The sequence below is a fragment of the Camelus ferus genome, chromosome 29 (assembly GCF_009834535.1).
Source record: "Camelus ferus isolate YT-003-E chromosome 29, BCGSAC_Cfer_1.0, whole genome shotgun sequence".
Classification (NCBI taxonomy): Eukaryota; Metazoa; Chordata; class Mammalia; order Artiodactyla; family Camelidae; genus Camelus; species Camelus ferus.
This window is the reverse complement of record NC_045724.1, coordinates 14,088,162-14,105,436: the sequence shown is the minus strand read 5'-3', so window position 1 is coordinate 14,105,436 and position 17,275 is coordinate 14,088,162. Positions and strand designations below refer to the sequence as shown.

The following is a 17,275-nucleotide window of genomic DNA, read 5'->3' as shown; positions in this document are numbered from 1 at the left end:
TTGGCCCAAGGTCATATAAAGCAGGGCCCAGCTGGACCTCCATCCAGGTCTCTGTCCTCCATCAGGGCTTTTGTCAAAATATCCCCCTCCTTTCCCTCTCTGTCCCGTTCCGGGAGGCTGCAGTAAGAGGGCCCCTGAAACCAGCTCTGACCCTCTAGGTTTGCTAGGATAATGGAGGTCAGGATACTTTCTTCAGCCTCCCCAGGGACTCTATGACCTTGGACTCTCATACCCTTCCCTGCCCTATAAAAAAGGAATACATATGTAAGAATAAAATAGGTTCTAAGAGCTTGGCTGCCTTCCTGGAAGAGGGGGCAGAATCCCCTTGCGCTCTCTGGATGAAGATGATTCGTGCATCCAAAGTGGGCACAAGGCAGCAGCACAGAGCCAGGACTTCTGGGTTCAGGCCCCAGTTTTCCAAGGGGTTCCCTTGGGCAAGTTTCTTAGCTTCGTGCTTCAACTTCCTTCTCTCTTAAATAGGAAGGACAATAGGACTTTGCTCCTTGCGTTGTCAAAATGATCAGATGAATTAATATGTATATCAAGCACTTTCCAGGACAGCATCCCCCAAGAGCAATGATATACATATTAATTCGTCTGATAACAATAGTGTCGGGTGCATATTAGGCACCAAGTGCTAGCTCTTTTATTATCAGCTGTATCTTTTTCTAGGGTTAGAAAAATGGGGCACAGAAAACAGAGAAGTTAAGCAAGTGTCCTGAGGCCACTCAGCAGTTCTCTAACCTGCCTGTGAGCTAGCCTGCTTTGCATGTGTATATATGTATGTATATATGTATATATATCATTGCTGGCACAGTCCTTTTTCCCGGTCCCCACTGGAGGCAGCCAGTGTTGTTCTTTTGGCATGATGGGGCCATGGCTCACTTCAGGGACTGAAGGGCACCATCTTCCCAGCCTGCCCTTCCAGCATCTGCCCCTGACCCCTAGCCCTTGCCTTGTCCCCCGGACCACACCACACTGCCCCTCCCCACTTTGTTTCCATCTGGCCCTGTAGCCCCAGCTGATCTATTCTCCCATCCCTGGCAGTCAGTGATGGGTCAGGCTCAGGGACAAACAACCCCTCAATATCACACCCCTTTGTCAGCCTGTAATCTCTACCAAAGATTCCTCCTCCCCAACCCACACACCTCAGTGTGCTCCCTGGCATTTCTCATTCTGTGGATTTATTGGGAAGGCAAGAGGCAAAGGCCTGAGAGTGAGCATCCTGCTGGGACACACAGGCAGTCCCCACGTGCTGGGCATGAGGAGCCCCTGACCTCGGGGCTGCCCTGGCTGCCCCACCTGTCATTAGCATGTCAGGCCCCTTACCACTGGGCTCCTATGCATCACCCTGCAGCCACCGTAACAGTGATGCTGAGCAGAGGACACCTCTGGCAGGGAGGCAGGGTGGGAGGACAATGAGGGCTTTTTGTCCCCATCTTGAGGCTGGGAAATTGGGGCCAGAGAGGTAGAGGGATTTGCCCAAGGTCACACAGCAGCGAGTGGCAGGGCATACAAGGTCTCAGCTCTGCTCCTGCATGCTGCTCTGTACTCCCTGTCCAGTGTGTCTTCCTTGTCATGGATGTAGGGGCATGGGGGTATGTGGGGCGGGGTCTAGGGCTCTGCCCAGTGGGGATCTCAGTGAAAGCCACTAAGCCTTCAGAGGCCGGGGGAGGCAGGCTGGGGCTGGAGTCAGGCTGACCTGGTTCTGGTCCAGGCTCTGCCACTCACTGGGGTCCCTTAAGCCCTAAGAGGAATCTCCTGTCCTACGGTTCTGAGTGAAGTTTGTGTTTCCTGGCCTGGCAGATGCTCGGTCCTTCCCACATCGGGTGCCATGACCATTCCCTTCCTCCACATCTTCCCAGGCTTTGCATCCTTCCTGATCTTTCCCTTCCACGCTTGTGGGGGGATGTACTTGTCATCCAGCAGCAGCAGCTCAAATGCCGCCTTCTCTTGAGCCTTCCCCGACTCCTTTCTCCCCTCAGGCCTGTGGTGGTTAAAAGCTTGAGTCCTGTTGGGGTGTTTGAAGTATTTTTAAAGTTCATGGGATCCCAGCTACTTTGTAGAGAATGATCAGTGTAAGTGGGCTGGGGATGTGGGGAGAGGGCATCCGGGGCAGAGTGAACAGTGGGTGTGGACGCAGGGAATAAGCCTGTGTGGGGTGGGGACAGAGGGGTGGGTCGTGGGTGCGGGAAGCAGGACTCGCTTTCCTTCACAGAAATCACCCATTGTCCCCTCCCCTTGTACACCTACTCACATTCCCACTTGGCCTCAAAGATCCTGAGACAGCAGTTTCGCCTCTGGAGGACACAGCTGTTGTGCCTTAAAAGTATCTTTTAAGAGAACAAGCAACCTGTGGGCATGCCCCTTTCCCACCCCCTCCTGTCACCCGCCCAGTCCCCACTGGCAGCCCAAGGCCACCGGGCCTCCTGGGGTGGCTGGACCCATTCCGAGGACACGGTCCTGCTTGGTATGTGGTAGATGACGCATGTCCCCAAGGCTCTGCCCAGCTGCCGGTGCAATGCTCTCAGCTGCTGATTGCCAGCAGGTCCTGTAAAGTCAAATTTAAAAATGAACGATGCTGCTGTGGGTGATTTTTTTTCTTCACTGGTTTCCTTCCCCCACTCGCCGGAGCCCACACTGAATTCTCTTGGGCACCCTGAGCCTTCTTGCTTTCCATAAGGGAGCCCAAGTCCCCTATCTGGGATCAGTGGCATCACCCTCTGGCTGAGCACGCAGCACTGTTATTAATACCAATATTAATAAAAGCTACCATTTATCGAGTGCTTGCTGTGTGCAGGAACACGGCCCTAAGTGCTTTATGTACGTAATCTCATTTAATCCTTGGCACAGACATGAAGTGAGTCCTATTATGATTGCTATTATATACCTCAGTAAACTGAGGTATGGGGAGGTCACACGACTAGGAAGTTCCAAGCAAAGGTGAGGCCGTTGACCACTGGCCTCTTTCTAAGGCTGTTGTGTGTGTGAGGCGTAATAGATTCCTCATATGAGAGGGTGGAGGGGTGTGGGTGAGTGCATATGTGTAGTTAGCTGTGCTCAGGAGGGCTTCCTGGAAGAAGCGACATCTAAGAAAACTTGAAAGATGAATAGGAATTTGGTAGGTGAAGGCCAAAGAGCTGGCAGTCCTGGTCAGGAAGGGAGAGAGAGGCTGGAATGTTTGTGGGACCAGAGGTGACATCAGCCTGGTTTCCTGACCAATTGGGGGTTGAGGGGGGAGCCTGCTCCCCCATGAGGGGAAGTGATGGTCTCTGTGTTCTTGAGCCTGGCCCAAGCTCTGAGAGAGCCAGGTCAGCAGAAATGAGGGAAGGGAAGGCTGCAGCCCACCACATTCAGGGCCCCTAGAAGACCCAGCAGGAGCCGCTTATGCGTGCTGCACAATATCGGCCCCACGCGAGGCTGACCAACCACCTCCTGGTTGGCAGGGGCAGAGGGGGAGGTGTCCTCACTTGCATACTTCTGGGGCAGTTTTCCAACACCAGCAACCACTTCTCCAACTCTCTGGATACCAACTGGTGTCCAACAATTCAATTCAATTGTGATGCTAACCACCCAGAGTGAGTGTCAGATTCCACAGATTTAAGGGTTCCATCTTACAGGACTGGTAAGTGGTAAGTCCCAGGCTACCTGTATTTCTGACCAACCAGCTATAGATTAGGGGTTTCTACTACCCTTCCTAGCTTCAGTTAGCTGGAATGACTCACAGAACTCAGGGAAACCCTTTACTTACGTTTACTGGTTGAATATAAAGGACACAACTCGAGAACAGCCAGATGGAAGCGAATGCCCAGGGTGATGGGGGTGGGGGTGGGAAGGAGCTTCCAGGCCTCTCCAGGGGCACCACCCTCCCAGAACAGGGGTATGTCCGCCAACCTGGAAGCTCATCAAATCTTGGAAGTCTCCAGCCCCTCTCCCCTCCCAATAGGTAAGGGGTGGACTGAAAGTTCCCACCCTCTCATCTCTCAGACTTTCTGGTGACCAGCCCCTTCCTGAGGTTTCCTGTAGCGGCCCCACTCTAAGTCACCTCATTTGCATAAACTCAGGTATGGTCAAGGGGGCTCCTTATGAATAATGAAAGGCACTCCTATCACTCCGGAAATTCTAAGGGTTTTTGAAATTCTGTGCCAGGAACCAGGACCAAAGACCAAATATGTTTCATATTATACCCTACAGAAGGCCACTAGGAAGGGGCTCATGGGGCAGGAGAAGCCAGCCTCAGGGAGGCTTCATGTGGGGGACCTGTGATGTGGGTGTGTGGGGCTCTTCATAAATGGGTGGTTGATCAGCCCATTCCGGTATCACCCTGTCCCCTGCCAGACACAGCCCCCACCCCGAGGCCATCACAGGGTGGGACAGTGTTAACTGCTCAGGCTTCTGGGTCTGGGTTCCTTTATGGCCCATGTCACTTACTAGATGTGTGACTCTAGGCAAGTTATTTCTTATCCCCTGAAATCCTCATTTTCCTCACTAGTAAGATGGGGTCATGACAGCACCTGTTGTACCATGAGGCTTGATGGAGATAGTCTAAGTGGCTGGTATAGAGGAGAGTTCCTTAGATGGCAGCTATTATTATTATTCTTCTTATTAATATATGGGATCAGCTGATTATTCCGTCATATAACAGATAGCTGTTGAGGGCCTTCTAAGTGCCAAGCCCTGTTCTGAGTGCTGGGGTTGCAGTGCTTGACAAAGCAGACAGTCCTTGTTCTTGTCATTCTGTCTAGAGCTGGCTGCCCAGTAGAAATACAGTGTGAGCCACGTGTGTGATCTTAAATTTTCTAGGTGCTGTGTTAGATACAGGTCAAACTCATTTTAATAAAGTATTTTACCTAATCTCAGTAGAGCTACGCTGTTGTAATTTCCACACGTAATCAGTATAAACGATGAGTGAGCTATTTCACACCCACTTTTGCGTACAGTCTCCAAAATCCTTGTGTATATTTTACACTTCAGCAGATCCTCATGTGGCCCAGGGCTCAAGAGTCACATGCGGCTGGTGGCCTCGCTAACCTAATGACCTGGCAGCCTTCTGCCTGCCTACCGCCATTGTCCCCCACTTTCCTCGAGGCAGAACAGTGACCTGCTAGGGTCCTGGGAAAGTGGCTGTGGCTCTGGGATACAGGGTCAGTGTCTGTTATAGCCCCTACTCTGTGCCCCTTGCAGAATACATGAAGCTGGCATGAGGGTATTTGCTGATGCTCTTGTCCTCTAACTTTCAGGTCCAGGTGAACCGACTGCCCTTCTTCACCAACCACTTCTTTGACACATACCTGCTGATCAGTGAGGATACGCCTGTGGGTGAGTGGGCACAAGGGCTGGTGGGCATGCCAGGTGGCGTGGGGTGGGCTGTTTCCCCACAAGCTAAAGGGGTCATAGGGAATTGAGTCCATCTTCCACTCATTACTGGAACCTCTTTCATGGTGTGTGGGTGTTCATGTGGCCTCTGCTTGGTTGCCTCCAGGGATGGGGCACTAACTACTTCCTGGGGTAGCCCCTTCCAAAAGACGAGAGTTCTCAGTGTCAAAGAGTTTATCACCTTGAGCCCAAGTTGCTTGCCTTCCACGTCTGCACTCATTTTGTCCTGTGAAATGGCTTGCTCCTTTTCCTTGTGAAAACTTGAAGATGGACGCTGTTGCAAAGTTGGGTTTCTAGCTTTTTATACTTCTCTGTGATCACTGAGTTTTCTGCATGGAGTATGCCGGTTTTTGTCATTAGAAAAAAATTAACTAATTAAAAAGTGATCACGAGCATCCTGGTGCTTCCCCCTCGACCTCCAGCTTGAGTCACCTCGTCAACCAGATCTGACCTCGTGAGCCCCTCCCAAGTGCCTGGCTCCTACACCTGCAGCTGGAGGTCTGCACGCATAGCCTGAGGTCTTAGCTCAGCTCTAGGGGACCCTGAGCTGCTCAGAAAATGAGGTTGAATTAAACAAACCCATCTTCAGCTGTGCAGATGGGCAGGCACTCGTTGCTGTGAAAGTGCAGGAAAACACACCCCAGGAGGTGCCTCTCACCTCCGCTGACACTCCTTCTTCTGTCAGGCTCAGCCCACTCCAGGGTACCTGTGTGCCAGAAACCACGGACTCCAGGTGCCGGCGTGCTGCATCTTTCTGGGCCATCACTTGTGCTTGAAAATGAAGCAGGATGGCTTGGAGAGGAGAGGGCTGTGAAGATATTTAACTCATAGTTCATTTGAAACACGCTTTTATAAGTACATAAAACCAAACATACCTGCATGATGAGAGTAGGTGCAAAAGGTCTTCAAAGAAAATTTCTGCTTGAACAGGGGAGCCTTAGTGGCCCCAGGCTCTCCACTGTTGTTTGCAAGGGTATGCAAGCTGCCCCTTGAAGAGGTCTTTCTGCCCTTCTTTCTTTTTTGCAGGTAGGTGCTGGGCACAGCAGGTGTATTTCTGACTTTTATAGGGATTGTCTCCCTGGCCCAGTGATGCTCTATTTTTAGGGACTATGGTGGGGGTCTGTAGAAAGTGGCCACTCCTTTGATGAGCAGCCCCTACAGATCAGCGTTGTGAGGCTTGTTTTGGAGGTTGGCATTTGGGGATCTGGGTGTTCAAAAGGTCGTCTAAGAAGAAGGCAGTCTGCTCTCTGGAATGTTCTTCCAGGGGTTTAGCTTACCTGAAGAGGGTACTTGCAAGTCCCTGGGAATCCTGCTGAGCTGTTTTCTCCCCTCTGAGTTGGGCCAGGGCATGTCTATGGGCTCCTGGATTCTTCTGTGGCTCCTCCCCATGCCCAGACCTGGTGTGGGGCTGGCATGGAGCCAGCTGAGCAGGCTCCCGGTGCGTGTGGATCCGTAAATGGTGAATGTTAGTGGCGTTTATCACCATTAGGAGCTCTACTTTTTTCAATTCATTCATCAGTTTATCAGATATATATGGGGTGCCCCCCCCTCACTGTGTCAGGCCTGGGTGCCTGTGGGTAATAAGGGCTGAGCTGGCTGTCTGGTTAAGCCCCAGTGGGGCTTGAGTTTGGGGGATATCCGTCTGAGGGCAGAGTAGAGGCAGGATGAAGCAGGAGAGGTCTGGGGGAGGTGGTGGCACTTGAGCGGAATCCTGAAAGGGTCCTTTTCATTCCTTCTCATGCTATTTCCTATGGTTGATTTTTTTTTTTTGAAGTATAGTCAGTTTACAATGCTGTGTTAATTTCTGGTGTACGGCATAGTGATTCAGTCATACATATAAATACATAGATTTGTTTTCATATTCTTTTTCATTACAGGTTGTTACAAGATACTGAATATAGTTCCCTGTTTTGTATCTATTTTATATACAGTAGTTAGTATCTGCAGATCCCCAAATCCCAATATATCCCTCCACCCACTTCTTTCCCTCCTGGTAACCATAAGTTAGTTTTCTATGTCTGTGAGTCTGTTTCTGTCTTGTAAATAAAGTTCATTTGTGTCATTTTTTTAGATTCCACATATAAGTGATATCATACTGTATTTTGTTTCTCTTTCTGGCTTATTTCACTTAGAATGATGATCTATATACAGGTCCATCTGTATTGCTGCAAATGGCATTATTTTATTCTTTTTATGGCTGAGTAGTATTCCATTATGTAGGTGGAATATATACATATATACACCATACCTTTATCCAATCATCTGCTGATGGACATTGAGGTTGCTGTGGCTGATTTTTATAAGTTTCTCATCCTCCTGGAGATCCTGGAGAACCACCATCCTCTGTGGTGGAGGGACTATATCTGGGACAGGTGGGCCCTGGAGGCAGAGGTGTGGCCAGCCACTAACTGAGCAGGGCTGCTGGCCAGGGAGAGGGAAGGCCTCTCTCAGGTGAGTGGCGCTGGCCCCATCACCCCATCTGCCCATCTGTAGCCTTGCATTGCCCCTGCTCAGCCCTGAGTGTGGGGTTCTCCTAGGCCTGTGGTGCAGGGCGGGAGATGGGGTGGGGTGAGGTGGCTGGTGCTTGGCCAGTGCTGATAGTGATAGGTCCTGGGCTACATGCCCCCCAGTGAGCCCTGCTGCAGGCCTTGCTCTAGTTCCCTTTGGCTCTGATTCCTGATCACCTTTTGCGAACGCTGGCATCGATTGGCCTCCAGGAGCAATCCCGAGGACTCAGCCCCGTTAAGGCTGCGCTTGGCAGTCACAGCAGGGGTGTCCATCCGACACAGTGAGGATTAATCCCTGGCTCTAGGAGGCCGCAGGAATGAGAGAGGGCTCCGTGAGCAGGAAAACAGCTCTGCTCATCTCTCTGGGCAGGGGCTGGTGTTGAGCTGGCCCCTACCCTCCTAGCTCCTCCCCTCCTTTTGCATCAAGATGGGGCAGCACAGCTCTGGCTGGAAAGCCATGAGCCCAGTTCCTGTTCCTCACGATGTGGCGTTGGACCCAGTGCTGCCCCTCTGGGTCTCTGTCTCCCCATCTCACGGATGAGAGGGCATTGGAAAGATGGCCGAGTGGGCTTTAGCTTGGGCAGTCCTGCTAGTCCAGGGTGTTGTGCTTCTGGGCCCTCAGATTACACAACCCTGGAACCTCCGCTGAGTGCTGTCACCTTCATGGCCCTGGGCTATTCAGGGGGTGGATGTGGACTCACGTGGCCATGGCAGGGTGCAGGCAGTGGCCAGGGTGAGGTTGAGGGTTAAACTAGCTTGTTCAGGGCTGGCCCTTTGCCTGCCGTGTGGAATGGGGTGGCCTAGTGATTTGACTTTGAGGCTTGACTCTCACTAACCCTTTGTTCTTTGAATCTCAGTGTTTAAGTCTAGAGAGGATAGTGTCCACTCTGGATTTTGGGGATGCGTATGTACACTACTGTCAACTCCAAAGCCTCCACACCTAGAATGTTCTGTTTTTACTGAAAAGAGAACTTAGGTGTTGCCCAGAGATGGCTGGTTAGGCTGTCCTGCCAGCCATGGGCTTGCAAGGTGGACAGACAGGCACATAGGTGAGCTGGGTCCAGTGGAGTGGTCAATGCCAATGGCTAGAGGCAGAGCCCAAATTAGTCTGAAAGTGTCAGCTCACTGGAGGAGGAGGTCCAAGCTGTGGGCAGACCAAACTTCCAGCTCTGGGTCAGATGATCTGGCTTCTGCTTGGATGCCTAGTGATGGGCAGCTCATTTCTGTGCTGTGGGACAGTTCTGGGAATAAAAAAATCCTTCATAATATTAATATGAAATCAATCTCTGAACTCCCACCCATCAAACCTAATTCTGACCACTGGAGCCTTCCTAGAATAATAATGATAACATAACACATAACATGATATACAATATATATGTAAAATATACACATTATGATAATAGCAGTGTTTATTAGCACTCGAGGCAGTGTCCTGAGTGTTTTAATTCATTTTTAAATTCCTTTTAAGAATCAGAATCGGGCTGTATCAGAGTGTAGTTTCTATGAATCTGTTCTCAGTGGGTTAGAGATTGGGACTTTCATTCCCTCCAAACCTTCTGAACCTTTCTAGTTTTTTTGTTTTGTTTTTTTTTTTAATGTTCTTGCCTCAATTTCCAACCACCAGCCAGCGGCCCCGTGCTCAGGAGTGGGATGGGAGGGGCACGGCACGGCCATCTGAAATCCCTGCGGAGGCTATGTGTTCTGTCTCTATCTCCTCCACTATCTCAGGTTCCAATTCCCTCTGCATGGTGTTCTTTTTGAAGACCATCTTCCAGCTGGAAAAGACAGAAACCAAATGAAGTCATTAAGTAGCTCTGCCTTCCCCCAGGTCTGTTAACATCCAGGGCGCCCTTGTCCTTGCATGTCTTCTCCGGAGGGGAACCTCAGTCACTGGACCATCTTATATGGGGCAGAGTGAGGGCTCAATGCCTGGTCAGGCTGGTTGGCATTACCCATATTGGGCCCTGATTGTCCACAGTGAATGGCCACGTGGCAGCTTTAGGATGAGGGACAGGTGCTGCAAGGATGCTGTCTGTCTCCAATTGCCCTCCCAAATCCACTCCAAACACTCCACCAATATTGATCAAGTCAAGATCACTAACCTTCCTGTGGCTGAAGCCTAACATTAATTCTCAGAGCTTGTGGCCTTTCAGCAATTATCTTTTTCTCCTCCAGGGCATCACCTCTCTGGCTTTGCCTTCTCAGTGCCCCACATCTCCTGGACCTCTTGGCATTAAAGGGCCCCAGGGTCCAGCTCCTGTATCCCTTCCCTGTGCTCCCACTTCCCAAGCCATAGCTAGTCTTGCGGCTCTAGGCGCTGCCTATGTGCAGACAGCCCCGAGGTTTCTACCTTCTGCCTGGGCTTTCTCTCACAGGAGATGCCAGGCTCATCTGCCAGCTCTCCACTCAACACTTCCACGTGGGTGTCTAAAGCCAAATCCCGATCTTCCCCCCTAAACCCCTACTTCCCTGCAGCCTTTCCTATTTCAGTTCGTTGCAACTCCATCCTTCAGGTTGTTCAGGCCAGAAACCTGGGGTCATCCCTGACTCTTCCCCTGCTCCCTCCCCACATATCCAGTTCATCAGGAAATCCTGTTGGCTCAATCTTCAGAATATTTCCAGAGTCTTCTCACTTCTCACCCCTTCCCCTCCTACCACCACAGTCCAGGCCTGGACAATCCTGGACAGTTTCCTGATGGTCTCAGTGGTCCCCTTCACTACTCCCCACACCCTGCTGCAGCCTCTTCTCATCTTTGCAACTGAGTGGTCAAGGGGCCCTTTTCAACCTGAGACAGAGCCTGTCATGATGTCTGCTCAAGTCCTGTCCACCCACTCGGAAGGAAAGCCTTGTTCTTAAATGGCATGGAGGCTGTTTGCCATCCAGGCCCCACTTCCTCTCAGATCTCCCCTCTTGCCCTCCACCAGGCTCGGTCCACTCCAGCCACACCGATCTCCTTCTTGTTCCTTGAGCATGGACGGCGACTTCCTACCTCTTGTCCTTTGCAGCTGCTGGTGCCTGTAATGCGATGAGACTTTGTTGGTCAGTCGAGTCGGTTCAGATGCCACCATCTCCAGGTGGCCTTCCTGGGTTTCTCCAGGCAGGGGTTCAAGTACTGCTTCCTTTGCTTTCTCCATCTCTGTTAGTACCAGTCACAGTGCTGTTGTTACTCAGCCACTCATCTGTCTACCATGTTGCCCTGTGAATGCTTCTGGGTGGCCTGGGCCATCTCTGTCTCCCTAGAGCCCACCCCAGTCCCTGGATCATGCCCTGGGGTTTGGGGTGCCTCAAGGAAGGAGCAACGTCTGGAGTTTGTTAGTGCATGGGGGAATCTTCCAAGGCAGGGGCTGGGGCTGGCTGCATGCCTGCTGGCCGTCCTCCTGGAATCTCAGGCCAGGCGCTCCCCTCCCAGGGGTGTTAGGAGAGAGGTGTTGGTGATGACAGGGATGAGCTGCCCAGGTAGGGGGCCTGGGAGAGCATGTGCCCCCAGATGGCCCAGATGCTAGTTCGTGCCTGTGTCTGTGAATGACAAAGCCTGCACCGTGCCAGGGGTTGTGTTTTTATCACCCCAGCTGCCTGCCGGGCCTGGATACGGCATATTTGCTGGTGACCCTCAGGGCACCAAGCTGGCTGGCCTCCAGGAAGGGACACAGAAGCATCAGTGTGAAGCCTAGCTTGGGGGCACAGAGCTGACTTAGGAGTTCGGAGAAGGGTAGAGGGCATCTGGCCCACCTACCTTGGCTGCCACCCCAATCCTCATACCTCAGGTCCCAGAGAGGGTCAGTGTCCTTCAGGGCTCAGGGCTGAGTCCCAAGGTCACTCCTCCTATCCCAAATCTAAACACCCCCAGCCAAAAGCCTCCCAAGTGCCTAAAGAAATAAATGAGAATTTTTTATCACGACTCTGTCACCCACCACTCCCCACCTGCTCTCCAGCCACGGGGACCCACTCAGCACCCCAGCACCTCACCTCCATCTTACTGCTGCACCAGTCACCCATGCTGTTCCCTCGGCACGGAGTGCCCTTTCCCCTTCCCTGCTTGGTGAATTCCTACTCATCTTTCGAGGTGTAGCTCAGATGTCCCCTGCCCTGGGAGGCCCCATAGCTTTCCCCATCCCCCACCTTCTGTCTGCTTTGAATTCACCTCTATGAAAGCTCTCAGCGAGTCCTATCATGGTTATTTGTGTGTAACTCCCCATCGGCTGTTCATTTTTGCTTATAACCTTAATTAATATCTACATTACAATTAATTATCATTTTGGTATTTATGTATAATATAAGATTGTACAGCAATGCTATTAGCTAGCATTTACTGACTGCCAGCCTCCAGCCAGGGCCTCTGTTAAATATTTTAAGTGCATGGGCTCCTGTAGACCTCACAGTGCGTCTCAGAGAGGTATTGTCATGTCCATTTAACAGCCAAGCAAGCTGAGCCTGCAGGTTGTCTGTGCCAAGCACAGTGCCTGGTGCATAGCGGGCCTCAACAGATGCTGATGGGATGAGTAGAGGGATGAAGGAAAGAAAGAAAGGATGAGTGGATGTTGAATGTCTTGTCGGTCTCCTCCACTTGGCTCCTGGTCCCTCCGAGTGTTGCTAAGGTTGGTACACATGGAGCTGACTTCCTCAGGCAGGCCCCCCCCCCCAGGACCTCCAAAGCATCTTGAGCCACAATTCAGGTGATAATGCCCACGCTAATCACCTACATGACTAAATTAGTCTTGTCAGGAGCCATTAAGGCAGGAGCTCGGGATTCATTAGGATGGATCAAGGCCCAGGCAGCGCCTGGCACTGCTGCCAGTCGGCGCTGATTAATTTCTCCGCAAACTCCATCAATGACCAGCTGTTTCGTCTGGACCCAGCGAGAGCAATTTTCAGGTGGGCTGACCCGAGTCAGCGGTCTCAGTAGACTGAGGAGCTGTGTGCCTTCAAGCACGCAGACAACCCCTGCAAGGGCAGCCCCCATGGGGCGCAAAGTGAGAGATGCGGGAGGGTTGACATAGTAGCGGGCATGTGGACTGGTCAGGGATGGTGAGACGTCCACCAATGGGGCTCTGGAGCAGACACGAAGAGGGGCGGGTGAGAGGGGAATCTGGGAGGGGGTTGGTTTTTCATGAGACCGTTCTTTGTACCTGGTATCCCAGGAGGTGCTATTCATTCTCCCCTGTGCCCCACCCCCTGTCTCTCTAAAGGGAAGAAATCATCTCTCAGATGAGGATGGAGGACCACAGGAATGAGAATGATTTTTTCCTTAACCAGAGTGTTCCTTAGGACTGCCACAGAGGAAAGAGGGTTGTGGTACCCCAAAGCAGTTCCTTGGCTGGTGGCAAAGCTACAGGACTTACAGGGCTAGAGGGATGTGGATGTGACGAGTCCAGTGGGAGGTCCCAAACATCAGGGGGTGTGTGCTCTGAGCATGATTTGGGCTTCTCCATGGCCACCTGTACAGAGGCAGTGTAGTTCGGTAGCAGATAACAATACAAAAAAAAAAAAATAGAATACCTTAGACAGAAATAAGTGCTAGAGGAGAAATAAGCCACCTGTGGTGGAAGTTAAGGTCAGAGGTAGACAGTGAGGGCATAACAGCCTGTATTCCTCACCTTCACTTTTACCCCCTACACGAGGATCCACAGAGGACCTGCAATGAACAATGAGGGCCTCCTATAGGACAATCTGATGACCACTAGTCAAATACTCCCACTTTACAGATGGAGAAACTGAGGCCCAAGTGGGGAGCTTGCTCAAGGGCCTCAGAGAGTTACTGATGGATTTCTGCCCTGACTTCCCACACCAGCTGCAAAAAGAATTCCAGGGGGCTCTGCCCATGCTGGCATGATGCACCTCTGGGCCTGGGAAAGAAGAGGTGTTTTCTTGGGTTGATGGGCTACGAGCTTAGGACTTGCTGTTTGGAGAAAGGGCTCTGGGTGCTTCCTAGCTGCCACAATCTGAGGTGGGAGTGCTTAGGGAGGGGAAGTGAGTGTAGCCCAGAGGTTCCCTGAGGCTGTCAGTCCTGGGCATGGGGGTGAGGTTTTGGAGGAAGGAGGTTACGTAGTATCTGTCCAGATGATCAGATGCTAGGACGGCGGGGCCTGGGGCCCTGGCTTCTTGGTGACCTCACAGAATAGGGGTTTTACTCTTCCTTCTGGGAGGTGGGGGAATGACTCACAGGACTTCTGGAAGGGCCTAGATGCCCCTGTGGCCTTGCCTCCTCTCTGCCCTGCCTGGGCACATCTGGAGCCTGTAGTAGCCCCAGCTGTGTACTGTCCTGCAACACACCAGTAGGGGTGGAGCGGGTGTTTTGGATGTAGCCGTGAGATCACTAATGATAACGATGATGTGCCACCTGTCGTGTGGGCAGGCATTAATGGCCTGCACTGCACACCTGTGCCAGGCTGTGCCGGGGGAGGGGGGAGGGGAGAGGGACACACACATCAAAGATAACTGGGGAAAGGCAACTCTCTTTATTTACACACTGTGTGTGTAGGAGAGCTCTTCATATACATTGCTTCATGCAATCCTTGTAGCAAACTGAGAAAGGGACCTTGTAACCCCCATCTGACAGATGAAAAGATGGGGGCTTAGAGAGAATAAATAATTTGCACAGGGTCACCCAGCTTATATAGAATGGAATTTGGGCCTGAACCCAGTGCTGCCTGACCCCAAAGCCTGTACACTTAACCACAACTTCAGGATTTTGTTATGTGGGTCATTGCTCTTAAGGGACCCCAGTTTGGAGAGGAGGACATATAGATAGATGCCCAGCTCACCCCAGGCAAGTGGGAGGCGTGAACTCCAGGGTGCTACTGATGCTCAGAGGAGGAAGGACTCCATTCTGGGAACGGGGAGGGGGAGGTTCACAGTCGAGGTGGCACTGAGTGGCTCTGTTTACATGCAGAAGCCACAGGAGAGAAATTTCAGAAGGCAATGGATCAAGCCAATCAGCAGTGGGGCAAGGAATTTGTGTTGGGTCTTGGTTGGCAGAAATAAGTTGTTATGGTTAAAAATAAAAATAATAATAGTAAAGATTATTCTGTTTTACTAGCTAGGTTACCTGCATGATCTCATTGAATCCTTACGACAATGATGGGCAGTCTGTTCTATTGTGATCCCCAGGTGACAGGCTCAGAGAGCTCAATCAAGCAGGCTGCCCAAGCTCCTACGGAGTTTGAATCCTAAGAGTTCAATCTACAGGATCCACACTTGTACTATCCCACTCTGCTACCTCTCAATATTTTGTGGCCCTTTCCTCAATCTGTCACCCAGGAAAGGGTCTCAGTGACCAAGAGTGCACACTGGAGAGCTAGGTGAAGGGGCGCTGCTCCCAGGCAGGGGAGAGTGGCCAGCACAGCTTGGTGTGGGAGCACAGGCCCAGATATGGGGCAGGAGCTGGGGTCGCAGGCCAGGCTCTGCCCCTACACAGCTGTGACCTTGGGTAAGTCGATTTCCCTGTTTGGGCCTCCCTTCACCATGTTACTCAGAAGATGCTAGTGCTTGCTGGACATACTACACAGAGTTGGAAATATTGTTGTGAAATGACTGGGTTGCTTGCTCCTGGGCCCACGGCCTTTTCTAGTGATCAGCAGTGAAGGAGGTGGGGGCCTTGGCCAGCCGTGCTGTGGCCAGGTGGCAGGCACGCCCTTTAGGGAAGCTGGGGGACTGGCAGATGAACCTGGCTCAGCTGTGTTGTTGGGTGAAGATGTGCTGAGCTTGCAGCCAGCCGGGAACACTTGGGCTCTCTGGGAACCAGCCTAAGACGTGATTTACAAGAGCTGAAAATCCTCCAGCTGGTTGGCGAGACGGTGGCAGGCAGAGCCGACTTTGAACTTGTCATCACTCCCCAACACTCACTGTTCTTTACACGGCTCAGGGGATCTGTGAGCTTGACTGTCCAACTAACTACAGCTTAGCCTGGAATAGGAGATTGAGTCTTTTTCTCAGCCCTTGACCTGGGTTTGGACACCCAGGAAAGTAGTCCCTTGGTGCAAGGATCTCCCTGAATCCTGGGAGCTATCAGCCTTTCTCCTCTCCCCAATCTGGGCACAGGGCACCAAGCACTGTGAGGGGAGGTATAAGGCCTGGGTTCCAATCCCATCTCTACCGGTTGTTAACTGTGTAACCACAGGCAAGTCCCTTAGCCTCTCTGAGCCTCTTTTTCCTCCTCTGGAGATGGGGGTGATTATACTTGCCCAGCTGACTTCACAGGGAGCTTCATGAAAGAACTTTGCAAACAAAATTGCTGGCAGACTTTTTTTTTATTGGGATATTTGTCTTGAAGTGCCTCCTCTTTCAAGAAGCCCTCCATTGCATTTTGAATCACCAGCTACATAGAAGCTCTCTCTGCCTCAGTTTACTTGGTTAGAAAATGGGAGCAATAATCACACAGTGTATACTCATAGGATTAAATAAGTAAGTGAACTTTAGACATTTAGAACTGCTTGGCACTAGTATGTATTGACCATTATTGTTGTCATCGACTGGTGCTTTTCCCAAGTGAAAGAGAAGCAGCTTGTGGACAAGTATTACGCCCTAATAGGCCAAAGCCCGCTGTGCCCAGCACATAAATATTCAATGTGGTGTATGTGTTACTATTCCAAGGGCATTTTCACTTTTCAGGTAGGAGAGGCCCAGAGGTCCCTGGTCCCACCTCCCCACCTGACCAGGAACACACTCAGGCACAGCTGTTGGCCAACAGGTGGTGCAGGCATGGAGTGGGGGGCCCTTGCAGCTGTGAGCACCTCCCCATTTCGCCGGGCAGTGAGCATACCCTCCTGCTCATGGGCTGTCTGCCCCCTGCCTCTGCTCCCATCCATCCTAGTCCTCCCAGAGCTCCCTGCAGTCAGCCTGACCTCTTCACATGACAGCTGCCCAGGGTCAGCCCCTGAATCTGCTCTGTTTTACTCTGGACTTCCCTGGCTCCTGAAGCTAGCCCTCAAACTCAGGACAGACTTTGCCCACCTGCTCCCTCCTGGTCACCCTCCTGTGTGCCAGGTGCTGTGCCCAGGGCTGTGCCCTGTCCTGCTCATCTAATCCTCACAGCTTCCTATGAAGGAGGCGGCTGTTCAGCCCAATCTACAAACGAGGACACTGAGGCTTAGAGAGATCATCACGTGCCTCAGTCATTAACTGAGCTGGAGTCAAGCCCAGGTCCTTCACCCTCCACAGCCAACTCTTGACCCTCTTCGCTTGTGAGTAGATCAGAGTAAGTGATGAGGAGAACCTTCCTGCCCTGGTGTAGAACGGGATCCTCACGTGACCACCATCTGTGACCTCTCTTCGGTTTCTTCACTCTGCCTTCATACTACAGTGGTGGAGGGCACAAGAGCTGCAGACTCTGTCCCCTCCAGCCCCTTGCCCTTGGGTGAGGGAGAGGGTCTTTCTCGGTGGCCTTCCTCTG

The 17,275-nt window shown here is 51.7% G+C and overlaps 1 protein-coding gene across 1 annotated transcript in view; it reads left to right on the top strand.

Moving 5' to 3' along the window:
* Positions 1 to 17,275, top strand: part of LOC116660435 (cadherin-23-like) — a 169,188-nt gene that overhangs the window by 37,211 nt on the left and 114,702 nt on the right. Inside the window, exon 3 of the mRNA XM_032469913.1 lies at positions 5,243 to 5,319. Coding sequence (XP_032325804.1) covers positions 5,243 to 5,319 — 77 coding nt within the window. The remainder of the gene's footprint in view (positions 1 to 5,242; positions 5,320 to 17,275) is intronic.